The sequence below is a fragment of the Onychostruthus taczanowskii genome, unplaced genomic scaffold (assembly GCF_017590055.1).
Source record: "Onychostruthus taczanowskii isolate IOZ18803 unplaced genomic scaffold, ASM1759005v1 scaffold299, whole genome shotgun sequence".
NCBI classification, from domain to species: domain Eukaryota; kingdom Metazoa; phylum Chordata; class Aves; order Passeriformes; family Passeridae; genus Onychostruthus; species Onychostruthus taczanowskii.
In genome coordinates this window covers 11,732-32,178 of record NW_024500338.1, presented here as the reverse complement: position 1 = coordinate 32,178, position 20,447 = coordinate 11,732, and the positions used below count along the sequence as shown (strand labels likewise).

Sequence of the window (20,447 nt, the reverse complement as noted above, 5' to 3'; positions counted from 1 at the left end):
AACAGTGACCACCGGGAGAGCCTTTCTGAAAGTCACCAGAGAGACTTTCTGAATTTGTCATCTCTTCAGAGCAGTGAATGAGTTTTTTCATCTGGTATTGTTCAATTTGTGTGCTGGGGAGTGCTTGGCCTGTTAAAGAAACAGGGTTTTTTCCACATATCTCTGAGGAAATCCTTCCCAAAGCAGTTGGGGAGAGGGGCCGTGTGGGTTTGCTTTCTGGAGGGGCCCCTTTTGGAGGGTTTCTCCCAAATTTGCCCAAAATCAGGATACAGGCTGAGAAGATCCACAGACAGCATAGAGGTTCTGAGTTATTAGAAGAGGGGTACTACTGTCAGTGCTGCTCTGCCATTTCAAGGTTCCTTCACAAAGTTGTGTGTATCTGCTGTCAATGTGATATACCCTAGCACTTCCGTATTAAGCCAGTATGGATAGAGAACTGAACTTCTGTTAATCTGCCTTCTCTCCTACAGCCACAGTAATAAATGGCTCCTGCCTGGCCTGAAACCCTGAAGCAGAGCCTGTCAATCAACTGTGATGAGAGCAAGAGCAATATAAAGCCTTTTTTTTTGCAGACTTCTGAGTGTATATGTGGCATATAGTAATTTATTTCTGATGCCCATCTTGGTTATTAATTCCCCATTCTTTATTATTTAGGGCAAGCAATGGAAATTTTTTGTATACATAAAGTTTGTCTTCTCATTGTGGCTTAATTTTGAGAGGTTATAAAGCATTGTTAACAACAGACCATATCTAGAAAACAAGCTAGAGAACAAACTTTTGTCCAGCTGGGTTGGTTTGCATGGCCTGGCCTGGGTTTTGGTAGCAGGGAGGCCACAGCTTCTGTGAAAAGCTGCTAGAAGCTTCCACAATGTCCAGCAGAGCCAATCTCTGATGGTTCTGAAGACAGACATGCCACTGGCCAAGGCTGGGCCAATCAGAAATGATGGTAATGACTCTGTGGTAACATATTTAAAAAGAAAATCAAAACAAAGTGATGGCGCAGTTTGAATTCCAGCTAGAGAAGAGAAGGAGGTGAGAACATGTGAAGGATACAACATGGAGACACCAAAGTCAGTGAAGAAAGAGGGGAAGAAGGTGCTCCAGGCACTGGAGCTGAGATTCCTTTGCAGGCCATGCAGATCCACAGGGGTTGCAGAGATCCATTCACAGTCTGTGGGGGAGATGCCCACACCAGGGCAGGTGGATGACTGGAGAATGCTGTGATCCAGTGGAAGAGCCAGTGGGAAGAGGGGGCCCCTGCTTCCAGGCTGGAGCAGCCTGTCCTTGGAGGACTGCACCCTATGGGGGTTTTGGTAGCAGGGAGGCCACAGCTTCTGTGAAAAGCTGCTAGAAGCTTCCACAATGTCCAGCAGAGCCAATCTCTGATGGTTCTGAAGACAGACATGCCACTGGCCAAGGCTGGGCCAATCAGAAATGATGGTAATGGCTCTGTGGTAACATATTTAAAAAGAAAATCAAAACAAAGTGATGGCGCAGTTTGAATTCCAGCTAGAGAAGAGAAGGAGGTGAGAACATGTGAAGGATACAACATGGAGACACCAAAGTCAGTGAAGAAAGAGGGGAAGAAGGTGCTCCAGGCACTGGAGCTGAGATTCCTTTGCAGGCCATGCAGATCCACAGGGGTTGCAGAGATCCATTCACAGTCTGTGGGGGAGATGCCCACACCAGGGCAGGTGGATGACTGGAGAATGCTGTGATCCAGTGGAAGAGCCAGTGGGAAGAGGGGGCCCCTGCTTCCAGGCTGGAGCAGCCTGTCCTTGGAGGACTGCACCCTATGGAAGAGTGACCCATGCCGCAGCAGTTTTAGGACTGCTACTCTTGAGAGTGGACCCATGCTGGAGAAGTTCATGAATGTGATAAATAGGTGATATTGAGAGCAAAATCAATCCATAAAAAAGAAAAAAGAGATGAAAAACCGGGAGAAAAATCAAAAGAGATTGCAAGAGCCCAAGAAATGCTAGAAAAATTTGAGAAAGAGTGTGAAAAACTTGAGGCAGCAAGAGAAATGTTAGAAAGGTTTGAAGCTGAAATGAAACAACGAGAGAACTTAGAGTATGGGAATTACAAAAGGTATCAAAGCACAACCTTTTAACAAAGCACGAATCAATGAACAAAAAAGAGAAATGGGGGATTGTGATAAATAGGTGTGATTCGTGCTGATAAAATTGAAACAGTAATCAATATGGATATAGTAATCAATATTTGGAGAAAACAAAATAGTTAAATGGTAAAAAGCTAGGAAAGCAGAGGGGAAAGGTCCGCCCCCCCCATTATCTTTTGCAGATGTTCAAGGCAGGAAAAGGAGTCAGATAAAGCTTGCTAAAATTAACTGAAAGAGGGAAAACTTGGGTAGAAATCAGAAATATGTTAATTTACAAGATTTATTATATTGGCTTATATAACTTTGGTTTGGCATATATGATATTAGCTTAGTGCGCATGTGTAACCCAAAAGGTGAAATAAAGGACACCTGAGGAAGAGGAGCGGCCTTCATCTGGACGACCCCCAAAGAGTGGTGCGACCCCCAAAAAGATGGTGGCGCATGCGCGGTGAAGATGAAGATGAGGGTGGAGACACCAGTGTGATGAATCGAAAATAGGAGGGGATGCTGATAATAGACAGTATAAAAGGGGGAATTTTGGGCTTGGCAAGCTTGTACGTGAGGTGGCAGGGGTCCCAAGGCCCTCGCACTCCGTACCCCGCGGTAATTTTGCTTATATGTCATTACCCGAACCAAAATATATTTTATTATAACCAAATTATACTGCCAATTTATTGAATGTAACTATTTCATTTAAATTTTATTAAAATTATTGTTATATTTAATTTTGTTTGGCCTTTTATTTGTGATTGGATAATTGGGCAAACATAACATGAAGAACTGTCTCCCAGGGGAGGGACTCCACAGTCTCACAGGGGAAGGACCCCTCTCGCTGAGCAGCAGATCTCAGGTGAGAACTGACCAAAACCCCCCCGTGCCCTGTCTCCCTGCACTGTCGGTGAGAAGGAAAGAGGGTTTGAGGGAAGATGTTTATAAGAGCTTATTGTACTTCTCATTATCCTTCTCTGATGTTATTAGTAATAAATCTACTTTGTATCTCCAAGTTGAGCCTGTTGTCCCCTTGGAGTGTCTTCTCCCAGTCCTTAACTCATGAACCCTTTGTTAATTTTTCTCTCCTCTGCCTAGCTGTGGCAGGGGAGGGTCAGTGAGGGACTTCTGTGGGTGCCCGGTGTTTGGCCAGGGTCAAACCAGGAAACCATAGTCAAAGGCAGAAAAGGCAAATGATGTGGATCGCTTAAACCTTATGCAATGCACATGTATCAGGATGCCACAACTTGAAAGGGATTAGATCAACCTTCCTTCAGCAAATTCCTGCTTAACCTTCATGTAGCAATCATTTCACTAAAAGCAGTCTGCAATTATGTCTGTGAAAGATGGAAGATGTGTTAAACTGCAAAGTTTAATGTGTGAGATTTCACATGATCAGGGTTTTATCTTCTGCACCCATGTTTCACAAAACAAAAGGATAATGGACCAGTATTTAAGGAAAAAGTTGGAGATAATTCTGTTAGGTATAAACTATTGTCCAATTCTGAACTAAGACTGGACCAAGCTGCACCTAAGCTCTATGAGGAGTTTAGAAAGCAAGAGGATATGCTCTGAATTTGTGATTCAACAGGAGAGTCTTGTTTACTCTTTTTTCTCTAATTATTCTAATTAGATTTTTCTTTGTATGTTTCATCCATGATGGAGCGAATCTTGTCATTGACCTTTATGTCACACTTTTATAAATGTATATTAACCCCACTTTTGCTAATACCTTGCCTGATGATTCTCTGAGTGACCCTAAACCACACATTTGTGACAAACTGGCATAGTTGGTAGGATCCTAGACGAGAATTTGTGACACCCTGCTGCACTGGTTTCTCTAGGAAAATCTTCAGCTTATTTCTGCAAAATTTACGAGGCCTAAGAGCAATACAAGCAGAGAATAACCTCTCCAGAAACTATTGCTGTATCTGTCACTATGCAGACCCAAGGTTATTTCTTTTCATTTTCTTCATAATGACAATTGAAAGAGAGCATCAAGGCATGTGAGCAGTATCCCAAGAATTTTTCAAAATTAAATGTTAGCAAGGCAATTTAGCTGATCTGGGGAACTCATAACGTGACAAAAGAACACCAGACAGTCCTGACAGACTAGAAAACTAGTGTTGTTCTTTTTTGGTCTGTCAGGATTTGTCTCTGCAAATGCTGTAGTTTTGAAGGACTGCAAGGAACCAAAACCATTAAGGTAAAGAAACAGGCATACTGCACATTGACTAGGTAAAACAAAGTTTTCCTTCACTTTCTATTTTCTTGACCTATTGCAACTTTTGCATAAACCCCTGTGCACCATGCATTAAGCTGGGAGCCTGGCTACATGAGGTGCCCGGTCTGACAGAGAGTATCTTTCTCAAAACACTTTGGGTTGCCCAGCCCTTTCTGGCTGGCCTGGTAACAATGGGGCAGTGGAAAAGCCCCTCATGAAGATGTTCGCGCCACCTCGTAACACGACGGTTGCTTTCCTTCCCCACCACCGCGTCCTGTGGGGCAGCGTCGGAGCTTGGCCCCTGCCAGGGGCTGATGGTGTCTCCTGCAAGCGCCCCCTTGGATTTGAAAAAGAAACTTCTCCAGATATCGGGACTGCGACCCATACAGACTAATTTTCACGTATGTTCCGGGGATGCCAAAGCATTTTCGAGCTAAGCTTTTCAGCCCGGATTGGGAAGACCGCCACCGCAGCGGAAGGAAACCCGGAACATCTCTGCCAGACCCTGCCCAAATCCCGCCGCGCATCCGGGGGCGGCGCAGAGCGGTTGGGTGTGAGGCCCCTCCCTCCCTGACCGCCTTCCGTGGCAGCGGGCAAGGGGCTGGGAGGGTCGGCGCCGCCATGCGATTTCGGGCTAAGATTGTGGATCTCGCCTGCCTCAATCACTTCAGCCGTGAGTATGTCGGGGCAGGCTCAAGGGCGGCAGTGCTTCTCTCAGCGGCTGGGGCCGGCTTTCTCGGGCAAAGAAAAGAGGAAGGGAGGTGAGGACCACAGTGCTTTCCTGGGAGGACGTAGCATGAGGCGCTTTCCTTCGCCCCGAGGTGTTTAGGAGTTTGCGAAGCAGCACGACCTGCGTTTGTAAAGGCTGAAGGTTTTTCTGTCCCGCAGAGACTGGGGTGCATGGAGTGATCACCGCTGTAACGTCCTCCTCTCTCCCTCCCTCCCTCCGGCAGGTGTAATTAACACAATCGCCAAGTTAGCCAAGACCTGCATCCTGCGCCTTACCGTCTGCAAGCTGTATTTCATCCTCTCCGATAAAGTAGCAAATGGAGGCGCCAGTATGTGGTGTGAGCTGAGCCAGGTGAGCCCAGGAAGTTTAGTCACCACATTTTGAAAACCAGAGCATGCAACTGGGTTTGATCTACGAGGCATTTCTTGTAGCCCTCACCTTCGATGTGCCAGGTCTCTCAAAGTCTGCCTGGTTGCACAGGTGTTTCAGGTTGGATACTCCCTTTTCCTTGATTGTCACTTCAGTGTAAAGCTTCAGTGTGTGCTGGCCCACATGGGCCTGTCCAAAACTGGAAACAGGAAAGCATAACTCACTGTCTAATGGACTGATTAGGTGTTAGGGGAGTACATTAAATGGTTTAGCCTGAAGCAATGAGTTTTCATGGTTGTGATTCCTCAGGTGATTTGAGGCAGAGGGGAGTTTCTGGTGTACAAATGCAGTTCTAAGCTTAAGGTCTGATAAATAAAACTTGCGTCTCTTGTTTGCTTTATTTCCTGACTTTCAAAAATTGTAGGGGAACTTCTTTGATGAATTTCAGATGGAAGGAGTAGCTGCAGAGCACAATGAAATCTATTTAGAGTTTGTGCCTGAGAACCTGTGGAGAGCATTAAAAACTGCCCAGAGTGCTAAGGCAGTGAAGATCAAGTTGACTAATAAACACTGTCCCTGTCTCAGCGTTGCTGTGGAGCTAGTAAGTGCAACCATGCTTTCATGTTCATTATTAAGAAAAAGTTTTCTAAAATGTAGTGCGTTTCCTAAGATCAGAAGGTAATATATGGTATAATTCTAGAAAACTAAAGAAACATTGTGCCATTTTCCATTTCACTAGCCTTTCCTGCCATCATGGGTGATAGCGTACAGAACCAGCTTTGTATTTTCCAAAACGAAAGGAGGAGGTGGAGGAAGAAAGCTATGTTATTGAAACAAGTTTTTCTAATGTCTACTTTTCTCCATTCCTTCATTCTCTATATCTTCTGTGGATTATTGCCTTTTCATTGAAGCCATTAGATGAAGGTTTCAGTGTTTGTGTTTTGCCTTTGGTTTTCCTGATACTGCTGACTTCTGATTCTTTTGTTGCTGTTAACTCCACTGATTCACCTCTTCAGTTCTAAAGATAGCTTGTAGGTATACTAATGACTGATACATCACAAACTCTTCCTCATTTGAAAGGGAAGCCCACTTAAAAGCATATTGATAGGAACTGAGGGAAAACTGGAACTGAGTGTCGGGCACGTAGTTATAGCATTTCCCAGAGTGGGTCTGAAAAATTTGAATTTAGAATTCCAATCTTGTGTTTAACTGCAAAAGCATCCTCTTTTTCCCTCAAGCCATCCTTATCAAGCAGCAGCAGGATTGTGACACATGACATTCCTGTGGGAGTTATTCCCAGAAGAATGTGGAATGACTTCAGAGAGCCCAGTGTGCCAGACTTTGATGTAAGCCTCTGCTTTTATATTCCCTTCTGAAAGGGGCGTTTGCAAGTGGAATGGTATTGCTATAGAGTATACTATGGTGGGGTTGGGAAAGGAGTTGAAAGAGGAAAGACTGGAGGCTACAGTCTTGGAGGGGTATGGAACATGGCTTCTATCCTGACAAGAGAGCCAAGAACTTATGGAAACAGAGTGGGTGATTGCCAATTGCTTCTGTGATGTTCATGGCAGAGGAAGGGAGGAAAGAAGGACTTGCATGGCTTTAGTCTGGAGCATGTCTAAACCACACAACTTTAGGCTGATTCAGTTGTTCAGGTGCCAAATGGTCCGAATAATCTGTTATTTCTGAAATCTATGGCCTATCTGGCAGAGTTAAAGATATATGTGTTTCCTCCTGATTTTGACTTTTAGCAGAGTTTTAAGGAAAGGTCCTCGTACAAGTGTGCTCCTATTTGAGGTTATGGATGTCTGTTACTTCTATAGCTAAGAGCATTTAGATTCTGAAGACGTACAAGAAGAAACTTTCAGTATTTTGTTCTTTTATTTCAGATTTACACTGCTGCAGTATTATAGGAATGTTGTTCTTTTCTTTTTGTCTATAGTAATTGACTATTTAGTAACACAGATGCTCGTGTGAGAATCTGATCTGCAAAAACATGCCTCTATTTTGAACACAGAATGTTAAGTCTGGAACAATTGCTAGAATGATGGCCTGTTGGTATAATGGGAAAGAGTTCCTATGTTCCTGAGACATTTGCTGATTTCAGATTGATATTGTACACCCTGAAAGCTGTAGATAACACTGTCCAAACTATGATAGAATTGAAAGTAGAAATAAATGTGTCCCAATCACATCTGAAATACTTGTGCAAATGCAGTTCTTATGTATTCCTAGGTCAGTATTTACCTACCAGTGCTGAAAACAATGAAGAGTGTTGTGGAAAGAATGAAGAATCTCAGCAATTTCATTGTAAGTTAAGGCACTTAAAGCAAGTATGCTACAGATGTTATTTCATGAGGGACATAACACGTTGCCTAAACTGGTGCTGCTACATTATCTTATTTTGAGATGACTTAGACATTGAAATCAAGGCACCTGAAGCCTGTGTAAAGCCTGAATAGAATGATGGGATTTATTTTAGGATTTACACTGAAGAGCTTTTCATGGGCTTCTCAGAAAATGATGCCTTTTGTACTAAATCCATGAAAGAACATGGCATTGTGTTGCTACAAGCTACTCTTTAGAGCTGGTAAGGCATGACAGTTCTTCAGGAAGTTAGCTGTAGACTTTCCAGGCTATTTCATTAAGGAAATGCCAATTAAGTGAGTGTTGTGTTAGGTGTCTGTGAATGAACTTCAGGTAAACTTGACGTAGGATTTAAAGGAAATGCTGCTAATAGCCCCTGGATGTCATACTGTGCTTAAGACTGACATGTTGGATTTGCAGTCTACCCTGGATTTCTAGAGTGCCGGTGGGCCTTTTAACTGAAAGAAGCCCTCTGCGGTTGGGCAGAAAAGGGCTTTGGTTTTTTATTTAATTGTTTGTGCTCACAGTCACCATAATTGACTGACATGAAGGTTAGTAAGTAAGTGTAGAGCTTTGAAATAGTTTGGGTTTGATGCTGTTCGTACCAGTTTTGATAAATAAGAAATTTTCTGTTAACTGAGAATCCTGAAATTGGAACAGTCTCAGTTTTTCAGAACTTGGAAGAGTTGAGAGATTGCCCTGGGTTACTGGCAGTTTTGCAAATGGCAACCATCCTGCAAATACACATCAAACTTTTCTTTTGTGAGATTTTTTGGGGGCTTTGTTTTTATTTTCTTTCCCTCTCCCATGTCCTTGGTGGATATGCTTATGCAAAATTTAGTGCAGTGCTTTTGTTTCTGGAGCTGAGGCTCTTTTCTCACAGAGGATAGTTGTATGATGTGATTGAACTTATACTAAGTGCCTTGCTTTCATGTTGTTAGAAAACAAAACCATCAAGTGTCACAATTAATTATTTTTGTAAGATGCATCCTGGTAATAAAACTGGTCAAGATCAGTGCTGCAAAATGTGCTTAAAAGCAATTTCTGATAGTACTTGCCCATTGTCCATTGTTTGGAGCCATTCTATACAAGATTCTGCTTGTAGTACAAGTCTTTTTTTTTAATTACTGAAAATTCATCTAATCACAGAAACAAGGTGCCTAGTTGTGCTTTAGGAATCCTCTGATCTACTTGGGATTAGTGTAAGACCATATATAGTCTCCTTCAAATTCCTTCTTCCAGTTTACAGGATGGAATTTGAAAGCTTTTAGCACTTTTCCAGGATTTCTGTCAGTTCAAAGTCCTTCTTGGAGTTACTGATCTGATCCAGCTGTTGTCTAGTTTAAATTCTTGAAAGCAGCACTGTCAGCTCCTGGTGCATCCCATTTTCTGTGTGTGTCATATAGATGTGTAGGTGCCTTTCTATTTGTTGAATAACTGAATGGAAATTGAGGAATCTTTGCATTTCTTCAGCTTCAGTCTCTTATTTCTGAAGTTTTTTCCTCATGAACTTCGCAAAGCTAATACTTGTTCTAAAAGTACTGGAGAACAATTAAATTTCTTTCTTTTCATAACTTCTGAAAGTTTGGTCTAGAGTACTTCACATGGGAATGATGGGAAATGCATTTTATAGCTGAACATTCAAATGTTCAACCATTTTCAGAAAGTATGTTTGACTTGTACTGAAGTACTCCTGGAAGGTTGTGTTTGAACAAAACCAAACTGTATTCTTCTGTAATTCTGCAATGTGAAAGTGGGTTGCCTAAAACTGAGATTGATTGCAGGTGATTGAAGCAAACTTGAGTGGTGAAATGAACTTGAAAATAGAAACTGACTTAGTATCAGTAACAACACATTTTAAAGACCTGGGAAATCCTCCCTGGGGTAAGTTTCCCTGTTACCGCTTGTGTCTGTCTGATCTCATTACTTAAGTGTGTTGCTTATAACAGTACTTTTTAGCTTTTATTATTTAGAAAATAGCATCAAGTACTTTGAAGTCTTCAAATGAAATCGTAAAAGAAAAAGTGGAGTGGCCAGTGGAGTGTCTGTTTCATGTTTGGGGTGGTGGTGGGGAATCTCTTTGTCAAAGAGGTTCCTATCAAATTCCTATTCTTGACAATTTGATAGGAAAACTGGGATTTCTTGTCCTTGCACTGTTCTAAAAAAAACAAGCCAGTTGAGTTCCAACACTTCAGCAGTTTTCAGTTATGTCCCTGTGGGGACATAAACTGCTTTTTATGTTTGGACTAAGTGTTGTGTTCTTACACTTTTAGCATCAGAGGATGGATGTCAAAGTTCTGCTCAAGGCAGAGATCTGGAAAGTATGGCTGAAGCATGCATAGACATCAAGAAGCTGCAGCAGCTGCTTGCTGGACAGCAGGTCAATCCTACAAAAGCATTGTGCAGTAAGTTCAACAGCTCTGCTTGTGAACTCCGGTTAAGTAGGGTCGTTTGCCATACTTAGTTTCAGCAGAATATCATCTCTTCTGTTTTGTCTGTCTGAAAGTCAACTATTTTTACTGTACCTGAGGACTTCTAATATTTATATTTTTAGGCAGTTAGATTCAGGTCCTAGGCATTTGGGAAAGAAAAAATAAGTCAGGCTGTTTTAAAAGTCTCAAGCTGAATACTCAGATTCACTAATCTTGTGTGTTGTCTCGTTGTCTTTGTTTTAAAGTTGTTATTAATGTTTATTATTATTTTGAGATATTATTTTTTGAAAGTCTTAAAGCCTCTAGCTTCTAGCAGAGAAATTGGAATTTACTGGCATGTTTTTTTGATTGGGTTGTTTTTCCCTTTGGATGTTTTCTTACACTGATTCAAATACTAAAATGCTTTTTATACGGCTAGTGTTTCTAGCCATAGAAAACAATACTTCCTTTCTAGCAGAAGTCTCTGCAGGGGTTTATATCCTATTTTTATAACTGTGCTTTTTCTGAGAACATCTGTTTGTTATGGTTTAGTGCAGATACTGAGAATTTCTCAATGAAGATTTAAATAATTGGTGTAGCATTATAAACCTATATACTATATATTTACTTTTTGGTGTCATCTTTCATAAACTATTAATGCTTCACAGACCCTCAAGGATTTAAATTGTCTAGTTACCCTTCTGTCAGAAGTGTTGGAAGCATTGTTTTTATGGTGACATCTTTAAAAGATACAATTTTAAAGTATTTTTCCTGCTTTGAGGTGAATTTGTGTTTTAATTTTTTTTCCCCACAGATATTGTACGTAAGAGAATTGTCCATTTCATCTTGCTCCATGAGGAGGTCTCACTTCAGTATTTTATTCCAGCAATTGCCTGAGTGTTTTGGAATCTTGGTCATTTTCCAACCTGAGGCCTCTTTCATGAAGTCTGAAATCTTTCCTGAGTTGCTGGAGTATTTTGATGTGAGACACTGTTAGACGCATCCATCAGATGGACATTATTTCAATATTTATGAAAGTGTTCAAAATACCTCCTCATCCAGACAGCCATGTTTGTGAATAGTTATATGCTATGAAAGACACAATGCTGGGGAGCGTTGGTATGTCTTACTCTTAGGAGGAGCAAAACTAAAATTTGTCTTAGCCACAGCTCAAAACATCCCAAAAGCACACTGAATTAAATACTTCAGTCTTCTCAAAAAACTAAAGGTAGAATTCACCTCTGGAGCTGCTGTTGTGTGTATTCAGTATTGAGCAATGCAATCCTAGTTAAGGGATCTCTGAGCAAGCTATCATACCTCCATGAAACAGGAGAACCTTCTGGAGGGTTGCCTGATTGGTATTTGCCTGGACAAGTATGCACAGCCCTCCTGAAGTGGTATGGAATTGAATTCTGTTCTTTTGACTCGTGCTTACTCTTTGTTTAACTCTTGGCCTGGGAGGATGAGCAAAACAATATGGATTACTTTGTTAATGTGAGCAGTGAAAATCACTATGTACAGAATGAATATCATATGAGGACATGTGTGAGCACAGCAGTTGGTGTGAAATAAAGAGCCAGTTATCTGTGGATCACATCTTTTCCCTTTCCAGTTAGAAAACATTTTTGTACAACCTTTGTCGTCATGGTGTCAGACATGGTAAGATTGTGTGTAGGCTCTCATGCCAAGCAGCCAAGAGGATGACTGAATTTCACTCATAGGAGTACTGCCCCTGCTTCTACCTCCTGGTTATTTTCTGAGCTCTTTTCCGCCTTATTCCATGTGTGATTTATTTGTTACCCTGGCATGTTCCATACAGCTTTTGATTGTTTTAGTGATTGAGTCTGTGCTGCCAAGTGAGACTGGGAGTTTCTTCCAGAAAGTAGCTTGTCATGGTCAGAAGTGCTGGGTTTTTGATGGTTTGGGTTTTTTTCAAGGGGCACTGACATTAAGGGAGCAATGAATCTTTTGTCCATGGAGATGCAAATGCTCAAGAGAAGGCTGAAGGAGAGGCAGTGGCAATGAGAAGGTAGAATAGACTTGCAGTGATGAGTGTGTTGACTGACTGTTTATAGACCTTTTTACCCATTCCCTCTTTCTTCCTCCCTGCTCTCTCCTGCCCTGCACATTGCCTCATCAGTTGTCATATTTCCACCCACTGTGATAAATAAATGCATGAAGGATTTCCAGTGCACTTGGCTTGTCTGATAGAAGCTTAAATTCTAGCCTTCTTATTAATGCAGGGACACCTTTATGCCAGGGAAACAAACTATGTTAGTGTGTGTGGGCTAGTGCCATAAATGTTTGGTTCCTCTTTGTTTAGACTGATATGATGCATGTGTTCAACTCTTACTTACATAATAATTAATCTTCCACTTTGTGATGTACTATTCATGACAATCTGAAGCACAATTTGTTGCAGTTCACTAAAGGACTGTTGGACTTTCTGACTTTTCATATCAGATCATCAGCTAATTAGTTAGGGTTTTTTAACATTTAACAGATTTATATTTTATGAACTTTAATGGTTTACTGTCATAGCTATGGAAGAAGCCAAATTGGAGATGATTGCCTTCTACAATGGGATAACTGGCTGGACAAATGAAGGGAGAACAGTGAATGTGGTCTTCTTGGGCTTCACCCAGGCTTTTGACACTGTCTGCCTTGGCATTCTGATAGGCAAGCTCAGGAAGTGTGAGCTGGATGAGCAGATGGTGAGGTAGATTGAGAACAGGCTGTATGGCAGGTCTCAGAGGGTTCTGATCAGTGGTACAGGGTCTAGCTGGAGGGCTGTGGTGTCCCCCAGGTGTAAGTATTGGATTCAGAAGTGGCCAATACCACAGAATGTTGTGCTGCCATTAGAAGAATCTCAACAAGTTGGAGACTTGTTCAGAGAAGAACCTTCTGAAATTCATCAAAGTCAAGAGGAGGGTCCTGCACCTGGGGAAAAAGAACTGCATGTACTTGTGGCAGAGAGCCACTGATATCGTGGCGGTGCATTAGGGAATGGGGCCAGGAGGTCATAAGAAGTGATCCTGCTGCTCTACTCAGCCCTGGTGAGTCTGCATCTGCAGTGCTGTGACCTGTCCTGAGCTCCTCAGTGCAAAGGAGACAAGGGAGCTCCTTTGTGTAAAGGAGCAAGTCCAGAGGAAGGCAATGAAGATGAGGAGATTACTGCAGCACCTCATTCATGAGGAGAGCCTGAGGGAGCTGGGACTGTTTAGCCTGGAGGAGAGCAGACTGAAAAGGGATTTTATCAACGTCTGAAGTATTTGAAGGGAGGACATCAAGAGGTAGGACCAAGGCTCTTGCTCATGAACAACAGGATGAGAAGAACTGGTCAGAAATTGGAACACAGGAAGTTTCACCTCAACATGGAAAGGAACTTCTTTTGAGCACTGGACTAGGTTGTCCAGAGAGGTTATGGAGACTACTTCCCTGGGGATATTCAAAAGCCATCAGGACATGTTCCTGATTAATATGCTGTAGGGAACCCTGTGTGAGCAGAGAGATTGAGCTAGGTGTCCCACTGTGGTCTCTTACAACCTTACCCATTCTGTGATTCTGTGATCCCTGCAAAGCTCGTCTCCCCCAGAGATCATTTGGATTTGTGGAGTCAGACATTCAAGAGCATTTTGGACAGGAGGGATGCATTCCGTAGTGTAGAAGTAGGAGACCTGCAGCATGTGCAACATATTCTTTGCTTCATTCTAGTCTGCAGATACCTTTTTTCCAATCATACTTGGGAAAAATGTTTAAGAAAGCAGAGATAAGGAAGACCATTGTGATTCATTAAATCTCCACCATAGAGTGTGTCAGCCATGATGGCTCCAAGTCTTTCCAGAAATAATTCAAAGTCTCCTGTATCTGCAACTGATGCTGTTAAAGGCAATTTTGTATTGGTTTTGGTTTCTCAGAGAAGAGTACTCTTTTCTGTATGCCTTATAGTCTTTCTGTCTCTGGGAGATAGGCAAGAGGTTTTAAACTTACTCTATATGTATCATGTATTGTGTCTTCAGTTTCTGTGAGCGAGCTTCCATTCTGAGTCTTTGAACATTTCCCCTTACTTGCAAATTCACCAAGTCCTTCAGGTTAAAGACTCACTGCTTGAAAATCTGTAAGTTTCCATGACTGAAATTACAGTTGGCTTCAGATGGACAGCACAGAAGGTAATTGTCCTACAGGGACTTTATGGTGCTTGTATCCCCAGTTGTCTGTTCTGTTTATGGTGGATTTTAAGTTTGCATCTTTAAGACTGGTTCCAAGAGTGAATCTGAGGAGAGAAGAAGCATGCAATTTGTTTTCATAAACTGCACTTGCTCCTGCGCATTCCTTGCTTTCTCTCAGTGCGTGTTGTCCTCAGCATGGACAGGGAGCGGGAGAAAGTTCTCCTTTGCTTTTAGTTAGTTTTTAGCTAGCTGAGGCAGAGAAGTCCCCCAGATGGTGGCTTTTCTTTTTCTTGGAACTGATTGGCCCTGCTCTGGATTGAAAACCCAAAAAACCACCAGGAGTTTGTGCCTGTGACCCACTGGGGCCCAGGATGCAGCATTTTCCAACTCAGGAGGGACTGATAAGAGACTGAGTGAGCCAAACTACACCCCATGACAAGGACTTTCTGAATTTGCCATATTTTCAGAACAGTGAGAAGTTTTATTTTTTAATATTCTTCTTTTTTTTTTAATGCTCATGAATACTTGGCAGTTTTTTCCACTTTTCTCCAAAAAAATCTTTCCCCAAACCAGTTGTGAGAGGAGCTGCTTGAATTTGGTTTCTAGAAAAGACCACTTTAAAAGTTTCCTCCCTAATTTGTCCCAAACCAGGACAATAGTGAAGGCAGATGGAAGATAGGCACACTAGAGGGGAAATGAATGATTAACTCCCTCAAGTATGGTATATGTTGCTAGAGTTGTTAATATTTTAATATGACATGGCCACAAAGTTATTTCCTTCATTCTGCAATAGCCTGAGAGTTGCAAGGCATGAATATATTTACAGAGAGGGGAGAGGAGGCTGCAGAGACCCTATTCACTTGGATTTTTCTTTTACACAAAACCACTTTGTCACAACTAGACCAGTTGACAAATGAACTTTTATTTGGTTCAGTTGCACTGGTAGAATGGAAATCTCCTTGCACGCAGACAGGAATGCTCCCTGTGATCACCACCATTGTAGGCTTGAAGTACAGAAAAGTGATCCCTCCCTGTAGTTTTTTTACGTCCTCAAACTCAAAACATCTGTACAATATATGTGTAGGGTGTTGGTTTTTCAAAGGACTTCAATGCATTATATTTTCTAGCCCAGTTAAAACATGCTTATGAAGTCCACTGATTTTAATAAGAATTAAGGAAAACTTCAAGTTAAGGATGAATTTATTGCTAGTCTGGATATTTTAGCCATTAAGATCCACCACAGAAATGCACCATAATTTTTGACATTTCCCTCATTTTTTTAACTGCAAACCAGACACACTTGACTAAATGAATGTTACCACATGTTGATGACACTTTTGTAAAGAGGCTTCAAAAGATTAATAAAATATTGGAAATAGTTTTATTTCATTATTAAGGTATAGAAGGATTGTTGTTGTAATGCCAAAGATAAAATCCCATTGAAGTAGAAAGAAGTATGTTCTACTGGTGTTCTTCTCCAGCTTTAGGCCAACATGTCACTATTTTTAAGATCCACAGTCCAGCTCCAAAAAAACCGCAACCAACCAACCAAACATGCAACATCCTGCAGCTTCTGTCCATGCAGAAAGTTTTGTGTACTATGTTTGTTCTATACTATTGCAATCCTGTCAGTGAAATAGTTAATCACAATTTTCTCACTGCTAAATTAAATCAGAGATCTTTGTTATGCAGTGAGTTAGAGTGAGTGTGAATGTTATCTTCCTATTGCTGGCAATTGTTACATTTGTAGAATTCAGTAAATCACTTCCTGGACAATGGAAGGAAGTAGCTGTTAAAACCTGGGAGAAAACTCCTCTTCTAAAAACTGATTTGTGCTAGCAAGACCAAGCCAGCAGAGGAACTCTTTAAAACATTTAAAACATCTAAATTACAATCCCCCCACCCCACTCCCAAAACCAGGAGGCATTTCACATGCTGGTTGTATAATTTGGTGATTCTCTATTGCATTCCTTGATCGTCAGTTGACTTTCATCTATGGATAGGTTTGTTTTCTGATGAACTGTCCATATACTGGAAGGAACTCTGAGAGTTTTTGTTTGGATTTTTCCCCCGACTGTATGCAGTAGCCATACAGTTAATAGGAAGGAAAACAATATCTGAAAAAAAAACCCCAACCAAACAAGCTTCTTACTCTCACATTCTTGTATGTCCTTTTATGTAGCATTACAAGTCTCATACTTCTGCCTGATTTTTAAATGCTCAAATGTCTGTCATTATGACAAATGCTGTGCCATAATTTATAATGGCATTATTTGCCATGTCTTTTTTTTCCCCACAGTTAATTGTCATGGTTTTAAATACCAGATTTATTTCTACTTAAATGGAATAACAGAATCATGAAGTTTTTAAGGTTGGCAAAGACCTCTAAGATCATGGAATCCAACTATTAACCTATCACTGCCATATTCACCACTAAATTACATCCCCAAGTACCACATCCACGCATCTTTTGAACACTTCCAGGGATGGTGATCTCTCACTTCCTTGGGCAGCCTATTCAGTGAAGAGATTTTTGCTAATATCCAATCCAAAGCTCCCCAGTGCAACTTGAGGCCATTTCCTCTCATCCTGTCACTTGCTACCTGGGAGATGAGACCAACGCCTACATGGCTACAACCTCCTTTTGGTAGTTGTAGACAGTGGTAAGCTGCCCCAGAGCTTACCTTCTCCAGGCTAAATACCCCAGCTCCTTCAGCCATTCTTCATAGGACTTGTGCTCCACACACTTCACCAGTTTTGTTGCCCTTCTCTAGACATGCTCCAGCACCTCGATGTCTTTTTTTGTAGTGAGGAGCCCAGAACTGGACACATGATGAGAGTACTCTGTGTACTGATGGATGATAACTGCCCTAGTGCTGCTGGCCACATTATTTCTGGTACAGGCTAGAATGCCATTGACCTTCTTGGCCCCCTGGGCACAATCTGGCTTGTGTTCAGCTGCTGTTGAGCCACACCTGCAGGGCCTTTTCCACTGGTCAGCTTTTCCAGCAACTGTCTTCACATTCTGCATAGGGTTGTTGTTACCCAAGTGGTGGACCTGGCACTTGAACTTGTTGATCCTCATACAATCCAATTTCTGGCATAAAGTGTGTGCTTGCATTTAATTAAAGTAATCCAGCTTTTTAACACAGAGACCATCTCAGTATAGGCAAAATTTTTTTCCTGAGTTCATAAAGTGTATGTTAGTCCGACATTTTTATTGGATTCTCTTATGCCTGTGTTTTGATTGTCTGTTTTCCCATGACTCAGCTTCTTTTTTGAATTGGAGTGTTTTTTCCTGAGGTAACAAGAACAAAATCATCAAACTAATTTTGTTCAGAGCCTCTTCCCAGGATGAAAGGAGCTTCTGCAGCTGTGACTACATCATTAAAAAACCCTTGAATCTGGGTAACTGTACTGGAGCATTTTTCCTGCGTAAGTTAAATTTATTATAATTTTTTGTTTGGCTGTTGAAAGAGATCCTCTTTCTAGAGGAAAATTCTATTCAGTTTATTTTCGTTATAAAAATGCAAGCTACACAAAAAAGCTAAATCAGTGGTGGTGGTTGAGGGAAGACTGGTGGGCCTGGTTGGGATTTTTATAAACACAGCAATTACAGAGAGACAGGGATTTCCAGCCCAATATAAACAGCCGAGGCTGAATCAAAGTTCTTGTAAATTTGTTCTCCTTTCCTTAAAATATATATTGTATTTTGCAGCTGAACAACCTACTTCAAAAATTACTGCCTTCATGTGCTTCAATATCCACATTTTAACAAATTCATTTTACTGGTGGCAATAAAAAGCTACTGTTCATTTGATTAATACTGAATGTTTGATGATGTCATAAAACTCAATTTGTTTAGAAAAGTGTGAAATGTTGCCCATAAGTGAGAAGACATTCTACAGTGTTCCCCTGTATACTCTTCAATGAAAGAAATACCAGATTATTACACACATCTGAAAATATAAGACAAATTATTGTTCTTCCTAAGACCAAAGAGCAGTTCCCCAAAATATCCAATCTATAAAAATTTAAACTTTTATTTTTATATCTAGTTTTTGATAGAAGTTTATTACATATGTTTTAAGGGACTATCTTGGCTTTGTACAATGGGCTTCAAGTAACCATTTTCGATTGCGATTCCTAGTCAAAGCAAATGCCCTTGTATCTGCTACATGCTGTTGCCAGAGTGGTTCAGCTTCTCCTAAAAGACCTAAGGCCTTAGAAAGGCCTGGAAAGACACTTTCAGTTCTTTCTGTGATCTTGTTCAAAACCCATTGTTTATAACTGCTGAAGTATTTCAGGAAAATAGCTATTTCTACTGTGTTTTATTATTTTTTATGCATCCACACAGCCACCCAAGAATATTTGCACTAGCAGGAAAGAAGTAATAAATAGTTATAATCTGTATTTTGACGGCAATTACATAATTTCTAAAGAATTCCAGAAATTTATTTTAATATGATTTCTACAGCACAAATTAGGAAAAATCTTATGGGACTGGATAGCCATTGTACCTCTGGTTTCTGTTACTGAGAAGCTGGCAGACACCATTTGCTCCAACCATCTGCAGAGAAAAATGTTGAGGTTTTTGGGTTTGGGATTTTTATCTTCTTAGACAAACCATTTTTGCTTTTGGTATGTCAGGCTTGAAGTAACACAAAGTGCAAGTTACTTCCAGATAAATGTGGGAATGGTGCCGTTAAAATTGTTCTGTGTAGCATATGACATATGAGGGATGCCCTCTTGAGAAACTGTCTAATTTTAAATATTTGGTGTAGAGTAAGCGGCTGATATAAAGCCTGCTGTAATTGGTGTGTCTCCCTAGCTTTAGTAGCATGCATTAGATCCTCAATCCTTTCTGAGATTTGCTAACAGACTCAGATTCTCTGAAAATATTAATAATTTGTCTGCCTTTTAACTTGACACATCCTGTGTTAAAATGTTCCTTTAATGGGTGCTCAGAGTTAAGAAAAGCTACAGAACTCTTAAACTATCCAAAACAGAAAAGAAAAAAGTCACCATGTATTACTTTTTACCATTAGAATCTTTACCAACTGTTTTTTGCCTGAAGCCAAACTTTTCAGTTAAGGTACCGCAAAGCTTTATTGACCCATGGCAGTCACCCAGAGGACAAAGCTGTTGCTGCATGCCAGCTCTTAATGGCAGGAGATATCCACATACCAGCGTTGACTCCATCTGTCAAAACTGCATGTGCACTGGAGCTAGTGTTTGGGGCTGAAGTACACAGATTAAAAGGTTATTGTTTCTTCCTGCAAGTGACTGCCAAATAATGTAAAAGAGAATAAAATTTCCATACTGGGGAATAAATGCCCCTAATACTTGGATAATGTTAGATTTCAGGGTCAATTCAGAGAAAGCCACATCCAGACTGTGGGCAGACAAATGGATAAGCTAAAAAATAGTAATTATTTTATTAATACATTTGTGAAACAGAAGTCCCATCCCTCTTTCAGAGTTTTGAGGCTTTAAAATAAAATAACACTTTTATTTTTGCCAGTTATTTACATAGATCTCCCCCCCCCCTTTTTTTTTTAAGGAGTCTTTCAGGAATACCTAATTTCTTTTTTAACAGTCTAATAATATCACCCATTACAGGTGTAGTAAACATTACGGCTAAAGCCAAAAACTATATAATAATCTTCCCCACTTAGTGTCACATAGCAATTACCAACAACTTTGCCATTTGTATGTGTCTTGGGTTAAGAAAATTTAAAGAGATGGACAATCTACAAAGTGTGGACATTAACTCTCCTTAGTTTCAACTTATTCCTTTCCTATTTCACCAATTAGGAAGGAATACAAGTAAATATAAGTGAAAAAAGTAACAGTTTACCAGCAAGTGAAACAGCAATAGGCAAAGCCCCACCAAAACAACAAACAACCCACCTCTGAAGAAAGTAAAAAAATCTACAAAATTGCTAAATCTCATTGAAAGGAATGAGAAGGAGGTGTCTTTACAAACAAACAGTGGGCCTGATGGTAGATAAGGCCAGATATGGAGAGATGAAAGAAGTAATGTGGAGAACCACAAATTCCATAG

General features: G+C 40.8%; 1 protein-coding gene across 4 annotated transcripts; it reads left to right on the top strand.

Moving 5' to 3' along the window:
• The first annotated feature begins 4,871 nt into the window (after nucleotides 1–4,871).
• HUS1 (HUS1 checkpoint clamp component) lies at nucleotides 4,872–17,592 on the top strand. 4 transcript variants are annotated; one of them, XM_041408276.1, is made up of 8 exons: nucleotides 4,872–5,011; nucleotides 5,288–5,415; nucleotides 5,858–6,034; nucleotides 6,672–6,779; nucleotides 7,669–7,743; nucleotides 9,585–9,684; nucleotides 10,074–10,205; nucleotides 11,026–17,592. In XM_041408276.1, exons 2-8 carry the CDS (start codon nucleotides 5,395–5,397, stop codon nucleotides 11,106–11,108), a joined length of 696 nt encoding a protein of 231 aa, XP_041264210.1. In that variant the 5' UTR covers nucleotides 4,872–5,011; nucleotides 5,288–5,394; the 3' UTR covers nucleotides 11,109–17,592. The 4 variants fall into 4 exon arrangements, with proteins under 4 accessions (XP_041264210.1, XP_041264209.1, XP_041264208.1 ...); XM_041408275.1 differs by having other exon boundaries at nucleotides 4,884–5,007; XM_041408274.1 differs by having other exon boundaries at nucleotides 4,990–5,095; nucleotides 5,882–6,034.
• Nucleotides 17,593–20,447: the final 2,855 nt, after the last annotated feature.

Excerpts from the sequence above, each read along its gene's own strand:
- HUS1 (XM_041408273.1), top strand. The coding sequence starts at position 5,014 with ATGTCGGGGCAGGCTCAAGGGCGGCAGTGCTTCTCTCAGCGGCTGGGG. Across the intron at positions 5,416-5,857 it reads TGTGGTGTGAGCTGAGCCAG|GGGAACTTCTTTGATGAATT; the intron begins GTGAGCCCAGGA and ends CAAAAATTGTAG. Across the intron at positions 6,780-7,668 it reads CCAGTGTGCCAGACTTTGAT|GTCAGTATTTACCTACCAGT; the intron begins GTAAGCCTCTGC and ends ATGTATTCCTAG.